Here is a 23,439-nt window from a genome sequence, read left to right on the forward strand (position 1 = left end):
CTGTGCACCACCAAACAATCTATCACTGCTTGTAACTGTTTCACATTCAAATGCTAATGTGGAGCCGTAACTTGAGGGTTTGTCTGTGTTTGCAAGATCATTCCTGACCGATGCAGAATGCAAGCTGTGTGTCCGACTCTTTGGCCTGATCTGTATGCAGAGATGAGAGAAAGAGGGGGAGAGAGAAGGAGGGAGGGAGGGAAAGAGAGAGTGAGAGAAAGAGAGAGAGAGATACAAAGAAAGAGAGAACGATACAGAGAGAGAGGGAGGGAGAGAGAAAGAGATAGGAGGGGGAGAGAGAGATAGAGAGAAAGAGAGAGAGAGAGAGAGAAAGAGAGAGAGAGAGAGAAAGAGAGAGAGAGAGACAGAGAAAGAGTGATACAGAGAGAGAGATATACAGAGAAAGAGAGAGTGATACAGAGAGAGAGACAGAGAAAGAGAGAGTGATACAGAGAGAGAGATATACAGAGAAAGAGAGAGTGATACAGAGAGAGAGAGCAGGCCAGCGTATTGGGTGTCACCGCTCAATCACTTGAGCCCTGGGACGGTTAATCCAGACAAACAGACTGTGTGTGTCTTTTCTCTCTTTTCTCTCTCGCTATTCAAAACATATTTTTCTTTCCTACAAAGAAATAACAACAACAGCTCAACACCCATGGGGGGAAACAATAATGATTATGTTTTGTTACGCAGCTATCGCAGCTAACTGTTTGTGACAAGAGGTTATTTTGAAAAGCAAAACATTTACCCCAAAAACAAGCTGCTCTGTCTACGGGTTTGGCAGAAGAAACAAGAAGGTCTGGTGGATGAATCCACCTTCGCTTGAGGGTTAGGAGAGAGACGAGAGGACATCTGGTGTAGGAGAACGTTACCTTCCCTGGTCTCAACGGTTCATCGATCCCAGACGATGACAGGATCCACAATTAGCTAAGCGTTTACTAACGCTAATCCTAAACATTTACAACGTGGTCTTGGCACGAGCCAGTCGGATGATTCAACTGTCGCAGCACTTTGATCAGCAGCAGCTGATGTTATGAGAAATGGGTGTTGAAGAGGGATAGACGCGCACGTGAGAAGGATTCTAGCTACAGGTGTTGGGTTTTAAAAGCCTACAGTCTTGCATGTCTGTTAGGTTAGCCTGTTGCTACGTGTTGACAGCATTTGGTTTCACTGGGTGTGTCCCTGTCTGCACGTTTAGACAAATATGTGACAGGGTCTGGTGAAAGGGGGAACAAGTCGGCAGTCGATTTAATGTTCAGACTTTTATATTGAAGAATGTCAGTGTTGTTGAAAATCAATGACACACTCACTAGTCAACTAACACAGCTTGTTTTGTGAGCCTGCTAACAATGTTAAAGTAGTGTTATAGTTAACTAGGTTGCAGTGGGGGATTACTCACCCATCCATTGCAGTATTTTGGCTTGATGAGCGAGTGTGTGTTGTGATTTTCAACAACGTTGAAATGTATTTCCGTGTTTCAAAATAAAAGTCTGAACATTTTGATTGGTTGCCCCCTGTCACCAGACCATGTCACATATGAGCTTTGACACATAAGCCTAACTGATGCATATGGATCCAAACTGCCATTTCGTGACGTTAGAATTATAAGGTTCTATCTCCATTTTTGTCAAAATTGAGTTTTTTACATAATCTGATCCATTAAGTGTTTATTAATGCCTGTGTGGTGTTATTTTTTAAATGTTAAACATTTTTGAGTTATTAATTCATAAAATACAAAGGTTCCATCTCACAAAACATAATGGAATGTAAAAACATTGACGCTCAATATCTCTGAACTGCCCTAAACGGAGATAGAACCTTATCATTCTAAACGGAGATAGAACCTTATCATTCTAAACGGAGATAGAACCTTATCATTCTAAACGGAGATAGAACCTTATCATTCTAAACGGAGATAGAACCTTATCATTCTAAGCTCACGAGCTGTAAAGTGCACAATGGTATTGTGACTAGCGATCTCTCCCTCCATACGCTGACCCTGAACGGCTCCACTTCAACCTGCTTTGTCTGCAGATGTGTTGGTTTCCTCAATCGTAAGGTGGAGGAACAACATTCGTGTCAGAGAGCAACTTCTTAATGATGTTACAGGAAACATCGCCTGTTTGGAAAAGACCTGGGAGCTGCTGTCTATGACTGGGTCTGCTTCCTCTCTTCTCAATAACCTCATTTGTGCCATGATGGGCCGAGGGAGAGAGAGAGCCAGGGCAGTACTTCCTGAGCTGTGCTCTAGTGACCCCAGCCAAAGTCAACTTCCACCTCATATCCAACACTAGGACGCTTGCATAAAAACATCTCTCTGAAACTCAATGACTTGTTAGAGAGACGAGGAGGGAAACCGCCTCTACAAGCAGCCTTCTGTTACTGTAAGCTGTTCCAGGTCTTATCTGACTTCTAAGACGATTACTCCGTTCCTTATCTTTCCCAGCACAAAGCTGCGGCTTAGATGGAATCAGCAGTTGTTGCTTTAGGAAATTAAATAATGGGCTGCACATTGCTAACGTGCTAATATATCGTGCATACTGAAATAATGCTAAAACAATATTGACAGCCACCCTATCAGAGAAAAGGGGGCCTTGGAAAACTTCGACAAGGTTTCCATATATTGTCCGAACCTAGAGTTACAATAACATGAAGTAGTGTGTTGGCACCGTTGTTTGGTCAGTGATGATGGGAGTTCACACTCGGCCAATCATCACTCTTCTAAGACCACAGGGGTCAGGGGTTAAGGAGGAGACGGAGTGGCGGGGTCTCCCTCCCCTCAGTGGAACGAACCGGTTACACCCAGACAGGAAATCCCAAACAGCTGTCGAGCGGCAGGACAAACCACCGACGATAAAACAATCTGACACGGTCTGGTGAAAGAGGGGGAACAAGTCGGCAACCGATCAAAATGTTCAGACTTTTATTTTCGGAAACGTTGTTGAAAATCACAACACACTCGCTAGTCAAGCCAAAACATTGCAATATTGCAACGCAATGGATTCGGTGAGTAATCCCCACTGCTACCTAGTAAACAAGAGGGCTTGCCATTTCGTGACGTTAGAATGATAAGGTTCTATCTCCGTCTAGGGCAGTTCAGAGATATTGAGCGTCAACGTTTTTACATTCCATTATGTTTTGGGAGATGGAACCTTTGTATTTTATTAATTACTAACAAAAAAAAAATCAACATTTTAAAAACAACACCACACAGGCATTAATAAACACCTAATGGATCAGATTATGTAAAAAAAACTCAATGTTGACCAAAAATGCAGATAGAACCTTATAATTCTAACGTCACGTTATGTTGAACTATGCTGTTCAGATCTCACCCATTTCATCTATACATATGAACCAGGGGAGGCTGGTGAAGGGCTCATTGTAATACATGGAACGGGATAAGGAATGGTATCTGATATGATACCCTGATATGAACTCCCTTTACCTACAGTACCTCATAGCAAAGACTTCCCTCATTTCTTTCCTCTTTAAGCTCTTGTAGTATATTTTACTTAAACACACACATGCAAGCTCTTCTCATCATCCCAGCACCACCAGCGGCAGCTGTCCTTTGTAAACTGTACTTTGGTTTAAATAAATAGTCTTAAAACTCAGAAGCATATTCGTGATTCATCTCCAACAAGTTACTTAAGAAGATACAACACTCTTCAATAGGCTCTTCAAAAGAACGTGAGATCATTTGTGACACAGTCTGGTGAAAAGGTCTGCATGTCGGCAATTTTCAAATCGTGCAAATGATCAAAAAGCTTCTTTTAAAAAAAGAAAGTGTTTTCGTTTTTTTTTTTCATATTACGAAAATGTTAGTGTTGAAGACAAGCCCACTGAATATAACAAACAACAGTTTTAGGATCACTAAATACTTTGTGAATCGGATTCACTGTATCACTGTATCATCACTGTATCATCTGCCGAAATAGAGAAGAAATGCACATAAGACGAACACATTAACTAATTAATTAATTAAGGGGACACGGTACATTAAGAGCTTTACATGGAGCAGAAAAAACATTGTGGAAATCTACCGTATATCTATGTATATATCTAGTATATCTATCTACTGTATATATCTAGTATTTCTATCTACTGTATATCTATGTAACACTTTAACGTCTCGAAACCTTCAAATGGATTCCCAGCTTACCAGGTTTGGGCCCCTTTTGACCAGCTCCTGTTGAACAGAGCAACACATAATCACATAATCAATCTCACGTTTGATCAGGAATACAACAAATGTACAGAGGTTTTCATTAAGAAGAACTTTCAGATAATTAAAAAAAAAAGTATTTAATTTCGTAAATGTAATTTTGTCCACTGGCATTTATTTTTTCATTTTAAGTGAACATAAAGCTATCATTCAGTCCAGTTGAATTAGCCTACAGTATGATATGTGATCATCAGCACTGTTGTACTGGTCTCCTGTGTTGGTGAGTTCACACACACCTGTTCCAAGGCCACCTGCTCCTAACACGCCCCCACCTGGGACCAGACCGCCAGCACCAACACCTCCTCGCCCTCCATAACCTCCTGCTGGAGGAACACAGCATCGGTCATCATCATCATCATCATCATCATCATCACCATCAACATCATCATCACCATCATCCTCATCAACATCATACCACCACGTCTCTTCAATGTTGTAATAATAATAATAACAACAACAACAATAATAACACAAGGGAGGCTGGGAGAGGGAGGGAGGGAGGGAGAGAGGGAGGCTGGGAGAGGGAGGGAGGGAGGCTGGGAGAGGGAGGGAGGGAGGGAGGAGAGGGAGGGAGGGAGAGAGGGAGGCTGGGAGAGGGAGGGAGGGAGGGAGGAGAGGGAGGGAGGGAGGCTGGGAGAGGTACAAATTGGAGGACGGGCACATTGTAATGGATGGAACCGAATGAGGAATGGTATCAAACACATCCGTTTCATGGATTACAATGACAGTCCGATCTCTCCCGATTTCTACCGCCACCAGCCTCCCCTACTCATTACAACCACCATGCCAGAGCTATTCTTAACATGTGGCAGTGTGGAGGCTACAGAGTCACACCATGTGTTCCCTCCACCCTGGCCAGAGTGACTCAACAGATGTCCACGAAGCAGAGCCAAACATTTGCCTATTTCACCACCGATGCAGAAATGTAGAACACACTGACTGCAGAAACAGTGGATGACGTGCTGGACCCGGGAGTGCTGTTTTATAACTCTAGTTTACAGTACAGTATGTTATGATGTGTGTGATCAGACAGAGACCAGATGGAATGGTTACTTTCACTATCACTCTCTCTAAGTGGCTGTGACCATGGTGGTCTGGGGCTTGTTACCCAATCCAGTCCTTGTTCAAGGACATGCTGTTCAAGAACAGCACTGGAGCTTAGGTGTTCCCAGTCCTCAGTGACAGTGTTGTGCTCGATAAAAGCCAATATAATTAGTTTCATTGGTTGTGTCATTGCTTCATGTTATTTGAAGCAACATGGTGTAGAACTTTTGTAGGTTTTGATGGAGGAACCTAGGATTGGAAAATCTTTTATTTTTGTTTACTTTTAAATGAATGATATATATATATATATATATAATATAGCCATTGATTCTTAAAGACTAACTTATAAATGCATCATGGGTTTAGCTTAACTGTCTTATCCAATGAGAACCAGAAATATAAGCTTGTTTTATTGTTTTATTGTTTGTAAACAAACACTGTATTGCTGCAAACATGGTCAAAACCATCATTTCGATCTCAGTCCTTCCATTCATAGCTCCGTACTAACACCATAAAACCCTGAATATCACTGATTTATCAATATCTCAAACAATGAGAAGTTTAACTTTAAAATGTAATGAGTGAGGGAACATGTGCATAGGAGAGTTATTGCAAAAACGTCTTCATACTGAATACATCGTACTCACCACCGTGCTTAGCTGGTTTGTAGCCGGCAGGGATCCCTCCAGCTCCTTAATGAACAACGAGCAACAGCAGAGCAGGAAGGAGGCAGGCAGGCAGGCAGGCAGACAGACAGACAGGCAGACAGACAGGCAGACAGACAGGCAGACAGACAGACAGACAGACAGACAGAGCAGGAATGAGTTATGAAACAGTGAAGGAATGTTTTTTTCAGCTCATCAACAGATCATCTGCTTGCTCAGGGTTGACAGCAGTGGTTCTCAACCCTCTCCTCGGGGACCAGCACACCTGATTCAACTAATCAAGTACAAACCATAATTGCTTTGCACTTGATTAGTTGAATCAGGTGTGTTGGTGGTGGAATAGATCGAATACAGTATGTGGAATGGCTGGTGGTCCCCGAGGGGAGGTTTGAGAACCAGTGGTCTACAGGGGTGGCTGGCCTACCCAGATATGTCCACACAGTTGGAGGGCCTCTAAATCTCTGCCTGAGGACCTGAGAGACACCTGAGAGACCGGAGAGACGCCTCTCACACAGTAAAGAGGGTGCAGCGGGCCAAACATTCCCACTGCGCCCACAGTTTATGCTAACCTCCCATTGTTAGAATGATCATGGCTCTGGTTGATCCACATGGAATGAATGGGTTACAATGGGAAAAACATGAAAAAAAAGGCCAGAGGATATTGAGTTTCTGTATGTGACAGTCATGGTCAGAGCTCAGAGAAGCACACGTGGGTAAGACGTCTCGGACCATTTGGAGCTCTGGGCTAAGTGTGTGGTTCAACTGTCCTGTTGGTAGTTAATGTTTTATGTGATTAACACCAGGGAAACCTAAATGTGGAGGAGGCTCTTAGAGGGTTTGGACGGGGGATAGGGGGGACAGGGGGGTGGGGGCAGTGGTTGGCAGTTTGGTCTATGGTTGAGATGGAGTAATACTGTACTATGTGATAAGAAATCGAAGGACGGGCTCACGGTAATGCATGGTATGTAATAAATAATGGTGTCAGACGTGTGATCTCGATAACATTCCTCATTCCATTTCCCTCATTCCCTTACTATGAGTCCACCTCCTGGAGGAGATGTGCTGTAGCTTACCTGGGTAGACACCTGCTCCTGGTCCAGCTCCTCCTGGGTAGACGCCTGCCCCTGGTCCAGCGCCTCCTGGGTAGACGCCTGCCCCCGGTCCAGCGCCTCCTGGGTAGACACCTGCTCCTGGTCCAGCTCCTCCTGCCCCCCCTACTCCAGCACCAGCCGGGACATACACACCTGGAACAGAAGAACACATGGGGGTGGTGGTTTAGTGCTGGTCAGGGACACTTATAGAAGACCGTCCGCCCGACCAGACAAATGTGACAGCAGCTGGTGAAACCGGGAACAAGTCGCCAACCGACGGACTGTTCAGACTTTTATTCTGAAACATTTTAGAGTTGTTGAAAATCAACGACACAACCAGTTAGTGCAGAGTAGTGGAGAATACTCGCCGAATCCATTGCGTTGCAATGTTTTGGCTTGACTAGCGAGTGTGTCGTTGATTTTCAACAACGCTGAAATTAATTTTTTAAAAATCAGAATAAAAGTCGGAACATTTTGAACGGTTGGCGACTTGTTCCCGGTTTCACCAGCTTGCTGTCACACATGTAGAAGGTAACACTGCATACTGTAGCCCTTATCTTATATCACAGTTATATAATCACTTATAGAACATCATAGCCTTGACATAATTGACCCTAAACCAGTGGTGGATGTGAATCCCGTCCGTAAATCCAAACTGCTAGCTCAACGTGTAACCTTGCATCCTCTACACCTCTACCCTTCACCCACAGTCAGAACCATGACACAGTGCCGGGCCAAACAATGGCACACTAAGGGGCAAAGCACACACATGGTTTGGGAGTCGATTCATCTGGACTTTCGTTCTGTGAGATGAAGCTCTGTAGTTGGGGGCCCATTTTCACCAAGCCTCAACGCTGCATCCTCAACCCCCCCCGCCCCACACCTCAACCCCCCCCCAACACACACTAACCCTAACCCCCCCTCCCACCACCACCACCACACCACACCCCCCCACCACCACCACCACCACACTCCATTTCTCTCTCTCTCTCCTGATTTCGTTCCAGACATTTGGCCACGCATCAGTCCTGAGATGGTCGTTCTGGAGGATCGCAGACACGATGGCCTCATGTGGGGAGGAAGAAACAACAACAGAACACAAAAGAGGAACACAAACGACTGTGGTTGTTCCGGGACAGGGAACAGCTCTCTACTGGGACCGGTGAGCTCAGGCCTCAATTACACAGTTGTAAGAGTCGTATGTCTGAGGGAAAAACCTGGTTTGCATCACCGGCACACGGTGCCGCATAGAAGTAGGGGACCTTACGACCATGGCGATTATATTTAATGACTCTTACATGTGGTGGGAGGCCAGTTAATTTAAGCCACATGTCAAAGACCCTCGTGTGTTTATTAGTGAATGTGGAGTAGATGTTGTGCTTTTGGTACGGTTGTTCAAAGTAACAAGGTATTACTGTCGCTTTGAGTTTGGTCGTACGAGGGGACATGGAGAGAGAGGGCCTCTCTGAATCTCTCAACAGGGTCATGTTCAATTTAGGCGTATAGGGAAAGCAGAGAGCAAAATTAGGTTAGAATGTACAGTAACTATGTTTGGTGTATGTGTGTGTGTGTGTGTGTGTGTGTGTGTAAGAGAGCTGTTTTTACATGCAGTGGCAACCCAAGAGGCTCTGTGCCACCCCAGTCATATCCTTGTTGACTCAGCCAGCGGTCCTGGAGGTCAGAGCTCCAGAAGAGGGGTGACTGGTAGACAGCTAGGCCCAGTGAGGGCTCTCCTAGTTGGACTGGCAGTGTATCACATAGTACCTGGAGGTCAGAGCTCCAGAAGAGGGGTGACTGGTAGACAGCTAGGCCCAGTGAGGGCTCTCCTAGTCGGACTGGCAGTGTATCACATAGTACCTGGAGGTCAGAGCGCGTCACAGCCACTCACCACGAGGACCAGCGGGGATTTATGTCTGCTATAGCTACAGGACCTGGTAACATAAGAACCTCCTAACCGTTGGTTGAGAGAGAGAGAGAGAGAGAGAGAGAAAGAGAGAGAGAAGAGAGGGAAGGGGAGAGGGGGGGTTGGAGGGTGAACCTGGCATCCCAACCAAACTGGGCCATGAAGAAATGGAACAACGAGTGTTAATAACCCGACTCACGGATTCATTTCTGGTGGAAAGTTAGCTAACATAAACTGTGAAAATCAAAACACTGGAGCAAGACGATGCGATGGTGCTGAAGCAACGTTGAGTTACTGGTACTGACTGAGGCAGGGTGAGGTTAGCGAGGACGACGCTGCCATATTTACACAAATCCCCCCAAATGGCACAGCAAATCTGATTAGAAAAGGGAAGGAAATATGTAGCTGGTCTATCTGGTCTGTTTTTGTTTAAAAAGAAATTCTGTTTCCTCAACCAACAAAATGTCGATGCCAACTGGGATTTGTACGGTTTCTGAGGTACGGAACATAATCCCTGAAATGTTTTTTATGAGGAACGGTATATGATATGTAGGCACGCCTTTGAGTGATGGCTTATTTAAAAGAGTGAGGCGGCCGTGTCCTTGGATAACAAATGACCTCATGGGCGAACCTAGGACACAATCAAGACAGAGGACGCGTTTGGCCTGGGGTGGTCCAGTGGTCTAGCACCGCGGTCTACAGTGCACACATTATGCCCATGTCGGCATGGGTTCGAATCCGGCCCATGCCCTGCTGACATGCCCTCTATCTCCCTTCTTCTCCTTACTTTCCTGTCTGTCTTCACTATATGTCCAATAAAGAAAAAATAAAAAAAATATGAGTGGGACTGCCCCACTCAGAAAAATAACTTAAAAAAAAAAAAAAGACAGAGGACGCTCTCGAACAGGGTCAAGAACTGGGTCTAATTGGGAGAGTGCTGGAGGAGGACGATCACGTATGGAGGGGGGGGGCGATCAGGTTTCATACCGTTTGGCCTTGTGGTTCTTCACTGCTGGCTGACTGCTGAGAATCTGCTAAACTCACACAGCTCAGATCTGCTAAACTCACACAGCTCAAAGCTCTGAGCAGCTCAAGGCTCTGAGCGAAAGGAAAGAGACCCTGGCCTTCGCTTGTCTAAATGGCCAGACAGCCCTGCTGTCCCAGAGTAACCCTGAATCAAACCTGTAACCCTGAATCAAACAGAAAAAAACTACGGCATACTTTGAAGCGTGTGCAGTGGATTTGTGTGTGCGTGCGTGTGTGTAAGCTTTCGATGTGTTGCTTTGTAATTGTATAGATATTGTAGATTGTAGGGTGCACCTGCAAAAGAGTGCGTGCGTGCGTGTGTGTTCATGCGTCTATGTGTGCGTGTGTGTGTGTTTGTGTGTGTTTCACCTTATCCACCCAGTAGATGCCAGCTCTATGCCAGCGCCCCCAGGTACTGGACCAGGGCAGAGCGATTGTTCTCCTTCGTTTCACAATCAAAGGGAGGATTTCCTGTCCCAGGGTGGAGAGGGAGGGGAGGGAGGGGAGAGGGGGGAGGGTGGAGAGGGAGGGGAGGGAGGGGAGAGGGGGGAGGCAGCGTGTTTCTGCTCCCAGCGTGTTTTCTGGGATACCGTCACATACCTCTGTACAGTACCACACCACTGGGCAGGACCCACAGTGCACTGGGTTCACAGAGACGGACACCACTGGGCAGGACCCACAGTGCACTGGGTTCACAGAGACGGCCATAGATGGTACTAAATTGACCGTGGCTGATAAGTTAGTTTACTGAGACCGGTTTACTGTGCTGTAAATGCATGTATCTCTCATCATCATCATCATCATCATCATCATCATCATCATCATGTTGTGCCTCAGTCTCAGTGTATTACAGTCAGTGGTGGTGTCTGAATTGGTTTAAGTCAGACACATACATATTCTGACACACACACACACACACACGCACACACACACACACACACACACACACACACACACACACACACACAGTCAGATGGGATGACCAGCCAACAACATGAATACATCAATGAAGAAATTGCCTGACATAATTATCACAATGCAGATTGGGAATTTTCTCTTTAGGACTTAAAGGTCCAGACAGTATGTAACGTCTGACAGTAAAGTAACTTGTAAGGGTACATACATAAGTACATAAGGTTGCAGAGATAGGAAATGTTAGAATAGGTATAGCATAGCATAGAGTACAGCACAGTGTTTATTTGTATAGTATAGTATAGTGGATAGTGTACATAGCCTTTATTTATGTAAACCAGCTCCTTTCCCTTCTTGTTTTTAGTTTTCTTTCCTAGCACCAGGGGAGCCCCCCCTCCCAAATTTCGTTGTTTGGTACCTGTACTATATCAATGACAATAAAGACCATTCATTCATTCATACATGTTTAACTGGTAGTGGTCAGGGAATAAGATTCCTTGAAATAAATAAAAACGCTTTCTAAAATGGAGTGTACTACCCGACACTTGGTTTGCATATAAACACGTTGTTTCTACCGGGGGTGTTCTAGAGGAGTGGAGTCTGTGGTCACTGATGTTTGCCTTTCTGTCTCTCGTGGGCTGCCTGCCTCTTACAATCAGGCGTGCATGCACAAACACAACAGCTGACGACCGACACTGCAAGTCCATTTCAGGGGCTATGTTAGTGTTAGAGAGTATGTTCATGTTGTTGTTTAGAAGTTGGACCTGAAGCTGCGATGGCCAGAGGTGTCAGATCTCTGGCTAACTAACTTACCCCCTCTCCTTTTCTGAGAAGACAAGAGAGAGTTCCAGTCACATGATTAGGCCTAACATGGGGGACTGTGCTTTCTCCTCCCACACATTTGGAACTCTCTTCCTGACAATCTACGGGCTGTTCAGACTGTTGAGGCTTTTAAAGCCTTAACACACGTCTTTACCGGCTGGGCAACCCTTCCATGACTTTGATTGCTGCTTTTATGACATGGTTATAGTGTTTTAGTTTTAGATAGTTTTGACGTTTTTTATTATTATTTATTTTATTTGATGCACTTTTTTTTCTTCTTGTATAATGAAAAGCACTTTAGAAATGTCCATTTGTATTATTATTATTATTATTATTATTATTATTATTATTATTATTATTAACATCTTATTTAGTCTAGGATGATGAAACATGTTTTAGTTACTTCCATTCGTCAACTGCTTCAATTGTTTTTAGTTTGGATGGACTATTCTATATTCTATCCATGAAATCTGGATTTACAAACGAAAGGATATCCGCCAAGCGCCAACTACAATATGTTTTTAGTTTATACTTGACTATTATCCAGATAAATAAGCACTAACCTGTTTACTGACCATAAGCTGGCAATGGGTTTGATTTGTTCCATTCAAATGAACGCAATATCAATACTAGAGACACAGCCAGCCCACACAGAATGAAAAGTATTGAGCTGAACATAAACATGAAACAGTCTACAGACCCTCGGTTACTGCCCTCTGTGCATGGTAATTGAACGCAGGCTACACAGACCCTATAGTTTATTGGAATCTTGTTCAGCGAAATACATTCAAATAATAGCACAACTAAGGAAAATGTAATGACTAGATGGCAAACAAATTAGTGATTTATAGGGCAGACCTTGTGTTTGTATCCAAAGCCTCATTTACCCATAGTTATTGATGGGTTTTCCCCTAATAACTCCATGGCTAATGGCTGACACCCTCTTTAAAGTCGCTGTTCGTGACAAAAAATACTTTGCTATGGGTGGGTGGGTGTTCTACTTCAATTATGACAAGCTGGTGAGTAATACTGCATTTGGCTGACTACATTGGGTGCCTAATAATTGGTCACATTTACAGGAAAGTTAAACAACTGGAACACACATTCACAGTCACACATTTAAGTCGCACACACAGACACACAGACTACAGACACAGACACAGACACAGACACAGACCACAGACCACAGACACAGACACAGACACAGACACAGACCACAGACCACAGACACAGACACAGACACAGACACAGACACAGACACACACACACACACACTTCATTGCTGCATTTTCCTTACTTGTGGCTGGGGGGAGGTGGGGGTGGGAGGAAGGTCAAAAGAAAGAATGAAACTAGTAAATCTCCCAGATAGCAGCCCCCCCCCCCCTTTCCCCTCTCTCTCCACCTGTCCTTTCCCCAGCCAAGCCCAGGCGCTGTACCCAGCAGCCTCTCTGGCTGGCACATGTGTGAAGCAGAGCATCAATGTAAATATGCCAAGTCAAATAGAGACATGACGCACCACAGACAGAACTGTTTAGAGGGAGTAGTTGATCTGGTAATCGCTTGTCGTCAACCCTCTGGTGTCTCGGCGGAGACGTACCTCACCAGGGGTCGAACACTCAACACTGTGTTTCTCAATCGGTTTACAAAAGATGCCTGAAGAAAAAGTGTTTGCAACAGCTGTGAATTCATCCTCCATAAGGTTGAAAGAATGTTTGTAGATGTTGCAATAAACGTGACAGGAATGTAAGCCATGTTATAGGTAACCATCTGCCATTGTTATTGCTGATCTAAACAAACAGCGCCGAGTTTGGCTTGATTCCGAAAACACACGTGGTTGAAGGACAGAGTCTTAATCATGGTAGTACTTTACATTAAGGTGCCCCTCTACCTGTGTTGTAACCCTTTGTATAAACATGTGTAATAACATATTATTACATAGTAATTAGATTGCAATTACAATTTACCATTTAGCAGACGCTTTTAATCCAACATTATTTACAATTAGAGATTACAGAGACAGTCTACCTTGAGTAATTTAGGGCTAAGTGCCTTACTCAAGGACACACTAGTGGTGGTGTTCCCAGGTCTTACTCAAGGACACACTAGTGGTGGTGTTCCCAGGTCTTACTCAAGGGCACACTAGTGGTGGTGTTCCCAGGTCTTACCCAAGGACACACTAGTGGTGGTGTTCCCAGGTCTTACCCAAGGACGCACTAGTGGTGGTGTTCCCAGGTCTTACTCAAAGGCACACTAGTGGTGGTGTTCCCAGGTCTTACTCAAGGGCACACTAGTGGTGGTGTTCCCTGGTCTTACTCAAGGACACACTAGTGGTGGTGTTCCAGGCAAGATGGGAACTCATGACCTTCCAATCACCAGTCCAACTCACTATCCCCTCAACCACCACTTCGTGACGTTAGAATTATAAGGTTCCATCTCCATTTTTGTCAAAATTGAGTTTTTTTTTTTACAAAATCTGATCCATTAGGTGTTTCCATCTCACAAAACATAATGGAATGTAAAAACGTTGACGCTCAATATCTCTGAACTGCCCTAAACGGAGATAGAACCGTATCATTCTAAACGGAGATAGAACCTTATAATTCTAAGATCACGATATAACTTATAAATGCCTCATGAGATTAATTCAAGTGTTTGCCAAAATATACGATTTTTTTTTTTACTGTGTTCCTTATTTGGTGTCCTCTTGGTGTCCTTATTTGATCCATCCATCAGACAATGGAAATTTCAGACCGAATTCCAGTAGTCTACAGTATGTTTGCCCAAGATAAGCAGGTCCAAAGATAGGTTTGACTTTCAGTAAGCATCCTAGGAAACTTTAAAAATAGCCCATCTCATTTGAAACATTTGAAACATTTATGTTCTGTGAGGAACATGAATCAACTTTATGCATCAGATATGAATATCTTATGTCCAGATAGACTCTTAATCTGGCAAGCAGAGGTGCGCATAGCAGTAACAGCAATGAACCAAAATGGTACACGATCCTTCATCAAAGACAGTTTAAACGGCCTTCGTACAGTGCTGCGTGAAAGTATATGAACCCCTTGTGCAATTCTAGATTATTTATGTTTTTATCAAGTAGGTAATTAGAATCAGGTGGGCAAATATTTGGGTACCAAATTAACTAATCAAATGAGAGATATTTAGGAAAGTGTTTGGGCAGGACTCAGTATTATCCGTACAGGTGAATGCAAAACACAGCATGCAGAGAAGAAAGGAGATCTCTGGTACCCAGGAAGAGGGTAGTGAAAGCACATCAGTCTCAGAAAGGCTATGAAATCTTCTCAACCAGATTTGAGCTCCATCAGTCCACTGTGAAGCAAATACTTTACAAATGGAGAGCATTTACAGTAACGTGATAACTCGGCCTAGAAGTGGACGACGCCCTTCCAAAAATATCCCCAAGAGCCACAAGAAAAATCAACTAAAAGCCAGAAACCCAAACATGTAATCTAGAGATGATATCCAGACCTCCCTCGCTGCATCTCAGGCTGCAACAGCAACAGGAACACTTCATCAAAATGGCTTTTATGGGAGGGTTACAAAAAAGAACCAAATTGGCCATCTTAAGTTGACTTTGAGTCCCAAATTTGGTGAAAACCCAACATGCCTACCACCAAACCCAACATGCCTACCACCAAACCCAACATGCCTACCACCAAACCCAACATGCCACCAAAGGTGGATATGGGACTGCTTTTCCTCCTCTGGAACTGGACAATATGAATGTGGGAATGGGACATTACTCGTATGTACTACCACCTGTGGTGCTAACCAAACTAAACTAAACATTTATAGAATTCATTCACTGATTTAAACCTAAACGCTAAGGATCCAATAATCCATGTTTACTAAAGAAACATTTGTGACATGTGTATGTGAAGCCTATCATGCCAGACCACTTTCATTGAATTGACGTAATGCATTTAATTGGAATTTCCACTAAATCGTCGGCTTTTCAAGTGTGTTTGGGTTATGCTTATGCGTGTGCCTATGTCTATGTAGTAATACAAGGATCTCATGTCATCACATGTTTGTTTTGTAGTTATAAACGTCCCCTGAGGGTCTCGCTGTCATCAAAGGTTAACAGACAAAAACGTGTTTTCTTATGGTGGTTCTCTTAATCATTGAATATAAAACAGAAAATATACCATTTCATTACGATGCTTTATGATTGCCATAAAATAAACACTGACAAGCTGCTTCGAATATCTCATGAAAGCACTGGCGGACTCAGGGGGGCGGTCAGGGGGGGGGCGACCGGCCGCCCCTCCTGATGCCCCCACTCAAAATTAGAGGATGTGCCCTATTGGCTGTCCTTCCAATGGTCTAAACTTGACCATGTGCACTGATGGGGTCCCATGTTGTGCAGTAGGTGCCCTTTTTTTCTTTTCGCCCCTCCCTGCCCTTCAAACAGCCTGAGTCCGCCACTGCATGAGAGACCAGCATTGAAGACCTCCCTTTTTGTAACTAGACACCGTTCTTTCAGATTTGCTGCCTGAGGTTGACTGTGTAGACTTGAGAGATAAGGTAGAGAGATAAGAAAAAAAAAAGAAAAAAAAAGTTTTAGTAGAAGGCGATAGGGAGAAGGTTTTTCCTTCTATCAGTGGCCCCGGGCCCGAGCTAGAGTACTCTTCCTGCAACGAATGGTGGATTGCTGATTCACATGCTTAGTATTCAAATGTATTGATTATAAGTCGCTTTGGAATAAGGCGTCTGCTAAATGCCAAAAATGTAAATGTAAATAAGGTAGTGGACAGTGAATGTTCAAAGAACCCACCAGACTGAGCCACATTACTGTACGTTGGCCCAGGGACACGTCTCCCCTCACTGTCTCCTCTCTCCTCCCCTCACTGTCTCCCCTCTTCTCCCCTCTCTCCCCTCCTCTCTCCCCTCCTCTCTCCTCTCCTCTCTCCCCTCCTCTCTCCTCTCCTCTCCCCTCCTCTCCTCTCCTCTCTCCGCAGACTGGCTGAGATGAATCATCACAGTTAATGCGCTACTTCTTCTTTGTTGAAACACTTGGCACAGGTTTGCCCCTAGACCAAACATCTCCCAGGAGACGCTTGTGTTGACATTTAACCACAACTGATTCCATGGCAAACCAAAGACATACCATGATACAATGCTTGTTCCTCGCCGTAGCACAGGGACTTGTGATGAGGGCAAGTGAAGCTTTGTACAGTACAGAGGCTGGTGGAGGTAGAAGTCAGCCTCGGTGATCAAACACACATATTTGATAGCCTGCCATGCATGACGATGAGTCATTTCTACCTCCACCAACCTCCACTGGTACATTATAAGACTGTCCTAGTGATGTAACGCTGAAATCATCAAGTCTTTATGATCAACCTGTGGCCATCCCAGTCCAAAAGCATGTTAATGTTAACGCACAAATCACTGTAACGTCGGACGTACATTTGTAAAGGAAGTTGGGTTGCGTTAAACAGCCCACCTGTGGATAAACGTCATAAAATGCGACATGCGTGTTCAGTCAAGTCGCTCCACCCTGGACATTTCCAGTTCACTTCTTCTTTTGAAACATGTTGCCCATTAAAGCAGCTCATCCATCCCATAGTCTGGTCTAATTTCCACAACACTCCTCAGGTTTCAGACAAGACAGCACAGACAAAAATGGTGACACTCCACATTCATCACCAGCATGTCAGTAATCACGCCGTGCTACAGGTCCCGCGACACCTCTGATGTTTGGATAAGCAAGTTCCCAGCCGTGCCGTTCTATTTCTATTCTCTAACGGCTAAGACGCAGAGCAGTGAGAAAACATGTTTTAATATAAAAAACTGCCAAAGACTTGGTAGTATTGTGTGTCAGAACTGTTAGCGGCTTGTCAGCGAGTGTGACGGACTAATGCATTAACGCAGCAGAACAAGTCTGTTATCTGCAGTAGCAGCGGGAGGGCTCGCTGCCAACGACCCCAGGAGCCCGGCGCATTCTGGCAATGGGAGAGGTCACCCTGAAACACAACACAGTCTACAGAGAGATCGCTGTGTCGCAGAGAGATCTACAGAGGACTGTTGTGTCTCAAAGAGATCTACAGAGGACTGCTGTGTCGCAGAGAGATCTACAGAGGACTGTTGTGTCTCAAAGAGATCTACAGAGGACTGTTGTGTCTCAGACTGCTGTGTCTCAGAGAGTAGCTCAAGGCCCATTGTACCGGGCAGTGGACATTATTGATCCTGCATCCTAAGTCTAACACATTTGTTCTGTCTTTTTTTTTTATGGTGAAAGTCTGGTGTCTCTATCCCTAACCCCAACCCCAACCCCCAATACACCACGCCCCGACCCTCCTCCCTTGTGTAATGTGTGTTTAAGTGTCCCTTGATCAGTGTTTACAGAGTCCTAACTCTAGGTACACCCATGGCATGAAGTACAGCTGTCTGCCTACCGGCCACAAGACGCCAGGGTGTCACTATAACCCTGTTAGCCGTCGCTGGCAGCCCACCTCATCCAAAAAGGGGGTTCAGGCCAGAGAGGTGCTGCTTGCAACACACGTCTCCAATAAAGCCTGGAGCAGCCGGCGCTCGCTCGGCACAGTGGAGATAATCAAGATTGGGAATGGACCAACCAGGAATCGGGGCAACGCTGTAATTCATCACTAGTCTCTCAGAGCCTGACAGCCGAGGTGTGCCATCCGATCTGCCATGATTTCATTCACCTTCAACTGCGGCCAGCGGAGTGTCACTGACAGGGAGAATTAATGGATTAGATTCCTCTGAAGTCCTGGAGGCTGAGCCCGCGGGCCGGAGCCAAGAGAGGCCGACTGGCTTCCAGCGCTGAGCAGCGAATTCACTGCGCTTCTTAATTCTTACGAGACTGGAAGGAACGGAGCTGCGAATTCTTTTTTCTTCTTTTCATCCTCCACCGGCCGGCCTGTCAGCCTTGTGTCATTAACAGCGTTCGTCATAAAACAGAAGAGACTAATGACCCTGGCACTGTGTTACTGTTAACCAAACCTCTAATTGAGGTTGTCTGGACTGAAGAAACATACATTGAGGCGTGAAATGGAAACACTGTGATGTTTAATACACTCTCTTGGCATTTACCATCGAAAGAGTGAGAGAACATGCTCTGATTACACGTGTGTTATTGAGCACAGAGATGTGTGAGAGTGAGAAGAGTCAGCGTGTGCCAAGAAGATGATTGATTCCAGAGGCACAGGGGAGCTGAAATGAAGGGCTTCTTCTCACAATAACTTTGTGACGTTAGAATTCTAAGGTTCTATCTCCATTTTTGTCAAAATTTAGTTTTTTACATAATCTGATCCATTAGGTGTTTATTAATGCCTGTGTGGTGTTATTTTTTTTAAATGTTGACATTTTTGAGTTAGTAATTCATAAAATACAAAGGTTCCATCTCACAAAACATAATGGAATGTAAAAACTTGACACTCAATATCTCTGAACTGCCCTAAACGGAGATAGAACCTTATCATTCTAAACGGAGATAGAACCTTATCATTCTAAACGGAGATAGAACCTTATCATTCTAAACAGAGATAGAACCTTATCATTCTAAACAGAGATAGAACTTTATCATTCTAAACAGAGATAGAACCTTATCATTCTAAACAGAGATAGAACCTTAGAATTCTAAGCTCACGCTTTGTGACATTTCAGGGTTAAGTTCCATTAGCTGTGGATTCCATAGGTTCAATTTATACAACTTTATTCGTCCCTAATTGGCCAATTATTGCAACAGAATAACACATTTACCACACGTCACATGATACCATTAGAACTAGAAGGACAATCTTCAATGCCTCCAATCAAGTTCATATGACTTGTGAACAGAGGCAGTTTTAACAGAGATCTTGACTGCAGCCTCGTCGTGGATTCAGGTAACGAGATCTGAACATGATAGCTTTGAGAAAGAGGCCGCTCAGCCGCAAGTTGTCAGCACTGATTTAGTTTGATCAGAATAACAGAATTCTTCTCACATCCTTCTCACTCTATCCGTCTGACAGATGTTGTTTGTTTGCCGAATGTAAAAAAAAAAAAAAGAGAAGATTAGTAGTTAGTAATTAACTAAACATCCAAGAAATGAAGAGATGAGTACCTGCCCAGGGTGGAAGGGTCACCTGACAAGCTGCATATTTATTGACAAACTAGTTCCCTGTTTCCTCTTGTTGCACTATAACTCAGTTACACTCACAGAGGAACAAACCTTCACACGTCTCCCTCTACAAATCCATTCCCAGGACAACTTTCTGCTAAAAGTGCGAGACAGCAGACTGTTTTCTGTTGAAACCCCTTTTAAAAAGGTGATTGAGTGTTAATGGGGTTCATGTAACTTGCAGATCATAATTTACACTTCCTGGTGTAACCGGGCTGGTGGGGCTGGTGGTTTGTCAAGTCAGTCGTTGCTCTCGAGACACAGATGGAGCTGGTTTTAGTTTCAGCACCTCTGAGAAGTTTGATATGGATTTTTACATTTTTCAATGGAGATCAACGTTGGGCTTCTAAGGCAACATTGATATTCGCTGGCTCCACTGTAAACTCTGCCTGAGCTGGTCACCAAAGCTGAACTGAGCTCTTCTTGTTTCATAGAGGCAACGGGCTGACCGCTGAGGTCAGTGCAGAGAAGAAGTGGGGGGGAGAAACAAACTGCTGTCGGTGCAGAAAGGGAAAAGGCAATTTTAGATGAGCAAATATGTGACCAGAGAGATTCACCACTATCCTCGTATCCACAGGCTCTCTGGACAGTCGCCATATGACATTCAAATATCACAGGTGCTTAACAGACGAACGGGGTTTCCACTTACTTGTAAGAAGCAGTCATATCAACTCAAATAAACAGGGTACGGTTGAGGAGGGTAACCCTAACCACAGAACGACCGAACCACAACGTTAAAACAAACCATCTGGCTGATCATGAAGCCTAGAGATCTCAACTGAACCACCTGAACTGCCATAGGAGGGGGCGACAGCCGACAGGTGTCCAATTTCCGCAACATAACGTAAAGATTCAGATTAAGTTTTTCTGTCAGCGAATCTGTATTGTTCTACATATCAACATAGCAGATCAGGCCAATTAAGAGGTTAAATACAGGGCTATATAAGGGCAGAGAGAATATTCTCCTCAGGAGACTGAAAAAGAGTGTAGCTCCACCGTAGCTCCATCTGACGCAGCTTAGAGAGAACGCTACGACTACGGCCCAGGCGAACAGCTGGGGAACAGATACATTAATGATCCTGGGGTGAATTATTTAGCAAATAAATAAATCAGTCTTAAAGAGCTGGCCTGGTTGGGAGAGAGCAGACCCAGACCTTGAACATGCTTTCAGATTGGGGGCTAAACAACCCAACCCGACGACTCGCAGCCAAGAAACAAAACAAGAACGATATCAAACAGCAGGGAGAGAGAGGCAGAGAGAGAGAGAGGCAGAGAGAGAGAGAGAGGCAGAGAGAGAGAGAGAGGCAGAGAGAGAGAGAGAGAGAGAGAGGCAGAGAGAGAGAGAGAGGCAGAGAGAGAGAGAGAGAGAGAGAGGCAGAGAGGAAAACTCTGTTTGTAGGAGAGGGTAAAGAGAGCAGGTCTTACTACAGTACCTCTCTTTTTCTCCCTTTCTCTCTCTCTCTCTCTCCCTCCCTCTATCTCTCCTGAAACAGATAAGCTATTCCCACAAAGACAAGTGTGTACGAAATGAATACCTCAGATCTACACACTGCAGCAGAGAGAGAGGCATCTGGGCAGAACAGAACATCCCTGTGACCTCAGGAAGAGTCCAGGACACGTCTGTCCTCAGAGCCCGCTGAGACTCACACCGCGGTCCACCTGGGAGCTCGCTTTGGGTAATTCTACCATGATGTAGCTGAGGGGCAAGAGAGACCAGCTGGAGTCTCACTGACGTGCTGTAGTATGAGACTGTTAGCCATAGCGCTTTACATGATCTGAGCTTCCGGAGCCTGCAGCCAGTTTTCTCTCACAAATACTGAAACCTGCTGGAAACGGTCCTTCTCTTGAAACCAAACACACGTCACCACTGCACGCAAGACCAGCTCACACAGGCCAATTACAATTGAATCTTTAAAATGCCTGAGATAACCTCAAGAATTCTTTTCAGAGCTTTAGCAGTAAGATTACTGTTTGTGCCGTGTTTTTACTATCAGTTTTAAAAAGGAAACTCTTATGGTTGTAGTTTAGGTCAGCGAATAAAGCCAACAATCGTTGCAATAACTACCTTTTATATATCCTCAATATGAATGCTTTACAATTCTTAAAAAAAGAAATATGTTCCTAATAAAGATGGGAGCCAGACTGTTGCCATGGCGCAGAGTTGATACAGTTATGATATGTGTAGTTAAACACAGAATCTGGTCTTACAAAGAGAAGTTGCTGTCTGAAAATACCACAACCTTCTACACCCTACAGGCATACTAACATTTCTAAACCTGGACAATATTAGCCACCATAACTACAATAGCACAGGACATGCAAATAAGGAGCAGATTATACATCTGTGGTTTTAATTATATCAAGAGGCAGAGAGTAAGTTGTTCATTTGCAATGCGATGGAACAGAATGTTATCTTGAACTGAAAAGAGGAATGGAAAGTTGGACTCTGAATCGTTGTTGCTGTCCAAGGACACTTATACAGAGTGTTAGATAGACTAAACATTCCTAAATCGTCGTAAGTGCTTGACCCTAAATATTATTTTCAAACAAATCCACCGATCGAAATTATATTACAAGGTTAAAATAAGAGTCAGTGAAGCATGTCGTCCAAACTAAGAACATGTTTTGAATACGAATTATATTAATTACCGTTATATTCATTCACCATTACTACAGATACACATTTAAAAGACTTTCTGAAAAAATAGACTTTGGTAGCCAAAAGTGAAAAAGACAAAACAGTGTCAGAATACCAATACCAGTATGACAAATATGAATCATAAAATACATCTGGTTCACTGTGCAATAGACAGAACAGACATGAGACACTTGAGTTTAAATGTTTGAGTTAGAGAAACTGAGAACAGCAAAGAGAAACCCAGAGAAAAAGACACCTGCAGCACCTGCTCTGTCACAGTTCTGGAGGGTTCAGAGGTCATGCATGGGTGAGTTCACCCCGTCTCACACCTACGTACCTCCTTGAAGTGAGGGTTGAATCAGAGCATGGAGGAGGAAGAATCCGCAGAGGAGCGATAGAACCTTCCTGTTAGCCATCTCGCTCCAAAATGCACCACTCCTCTCCTGATCGGCTGGTTTTATTCTCCTCCTAGCTAATTACTGTACCACTTACAGTAACAGTCTTCAACAGTTTTTTTTTGTGAAAAAGAAAGTGGGAGAAAAAAAAGGAAAGATATGGGACACGAGGTAATTAAGAGAGGGCAAAGGCTTTTGGTTCAATGGATTACTTTTGCTTTTTTTCCTCCCCTATGTCTGGTGTTGCTGTTTTTATTCTGGTTACTCCTGCCAACAGAGCAGAGTCTGCTGCCAGAGAGAGAGAGAGAGAGAGAGAGAGAGAGAGAGAGAGAGAGAGAGAGAGAGAGAGAGAGAGACAGAGAGAGAGAGGGTGGGGGGGATATCGGGAGATGGAGAGAGAGAGGTAGGGAGAGGGAGAGAGAATGAGGGAGGAGGACAGAGAGAGAGGGAGAGAGTGAGAGAGAGAGAGAGAGAGAGGGGGAAGAGACAGAGAGAGGGAGAGAAAGAGAGAGGAAGAGAGACCCCCCTTTCCACCTTCCTCATCCAAAAGGATTTGCTCTGTC

At 44.3% G+C, this 23,439-nt stretch overlaps 1 protein-coding gene across 1 annotated transcript in view; it reads right to left on the reverse strand.

Moving 5' to 3' along the window:
* Nucleotides 1–22,897, reverse strand: part of LOC308174040 (uncharacterized protein) — a gene marked incomplete at both ends in the record, with an annotated part of 38,999 nt that extends 16,102 nt beyond the window's left edge. The window contains 3 exons of the mRNA XM_080549093.1: nt 4,166–4,192; nt 7,011–7,181; nt 22,819–22,897. Coding sequence (XP_080405219.1) covers nt 4,166–4,192; nt 7,011–7,181; nt 22,819–22,897 — 277 coding nt within the window. The remainder of the gene's footprint in view (nt 1–4,165; nt 4,193–7,010; nt 7,182–22,818) is intronic.
* Between the last annotated feature and the right edge of the window lie 542 nt (nt 22,898–23,439).

The sequence above is a fragment of the Nansenia antarctica genome (assembly GCF_963989245.1).
Source record: "Nansenia antarctica genome assembly, chromosome: 19".
In the NCBI taxonomy this organism is placed as follows: domain Eukaryota; kingdom Metazoa; phylum Chordata; class Actinopteri; order Argentiniformes; family Microstomatidae; genus Nansenia; species Nansenia antarctica.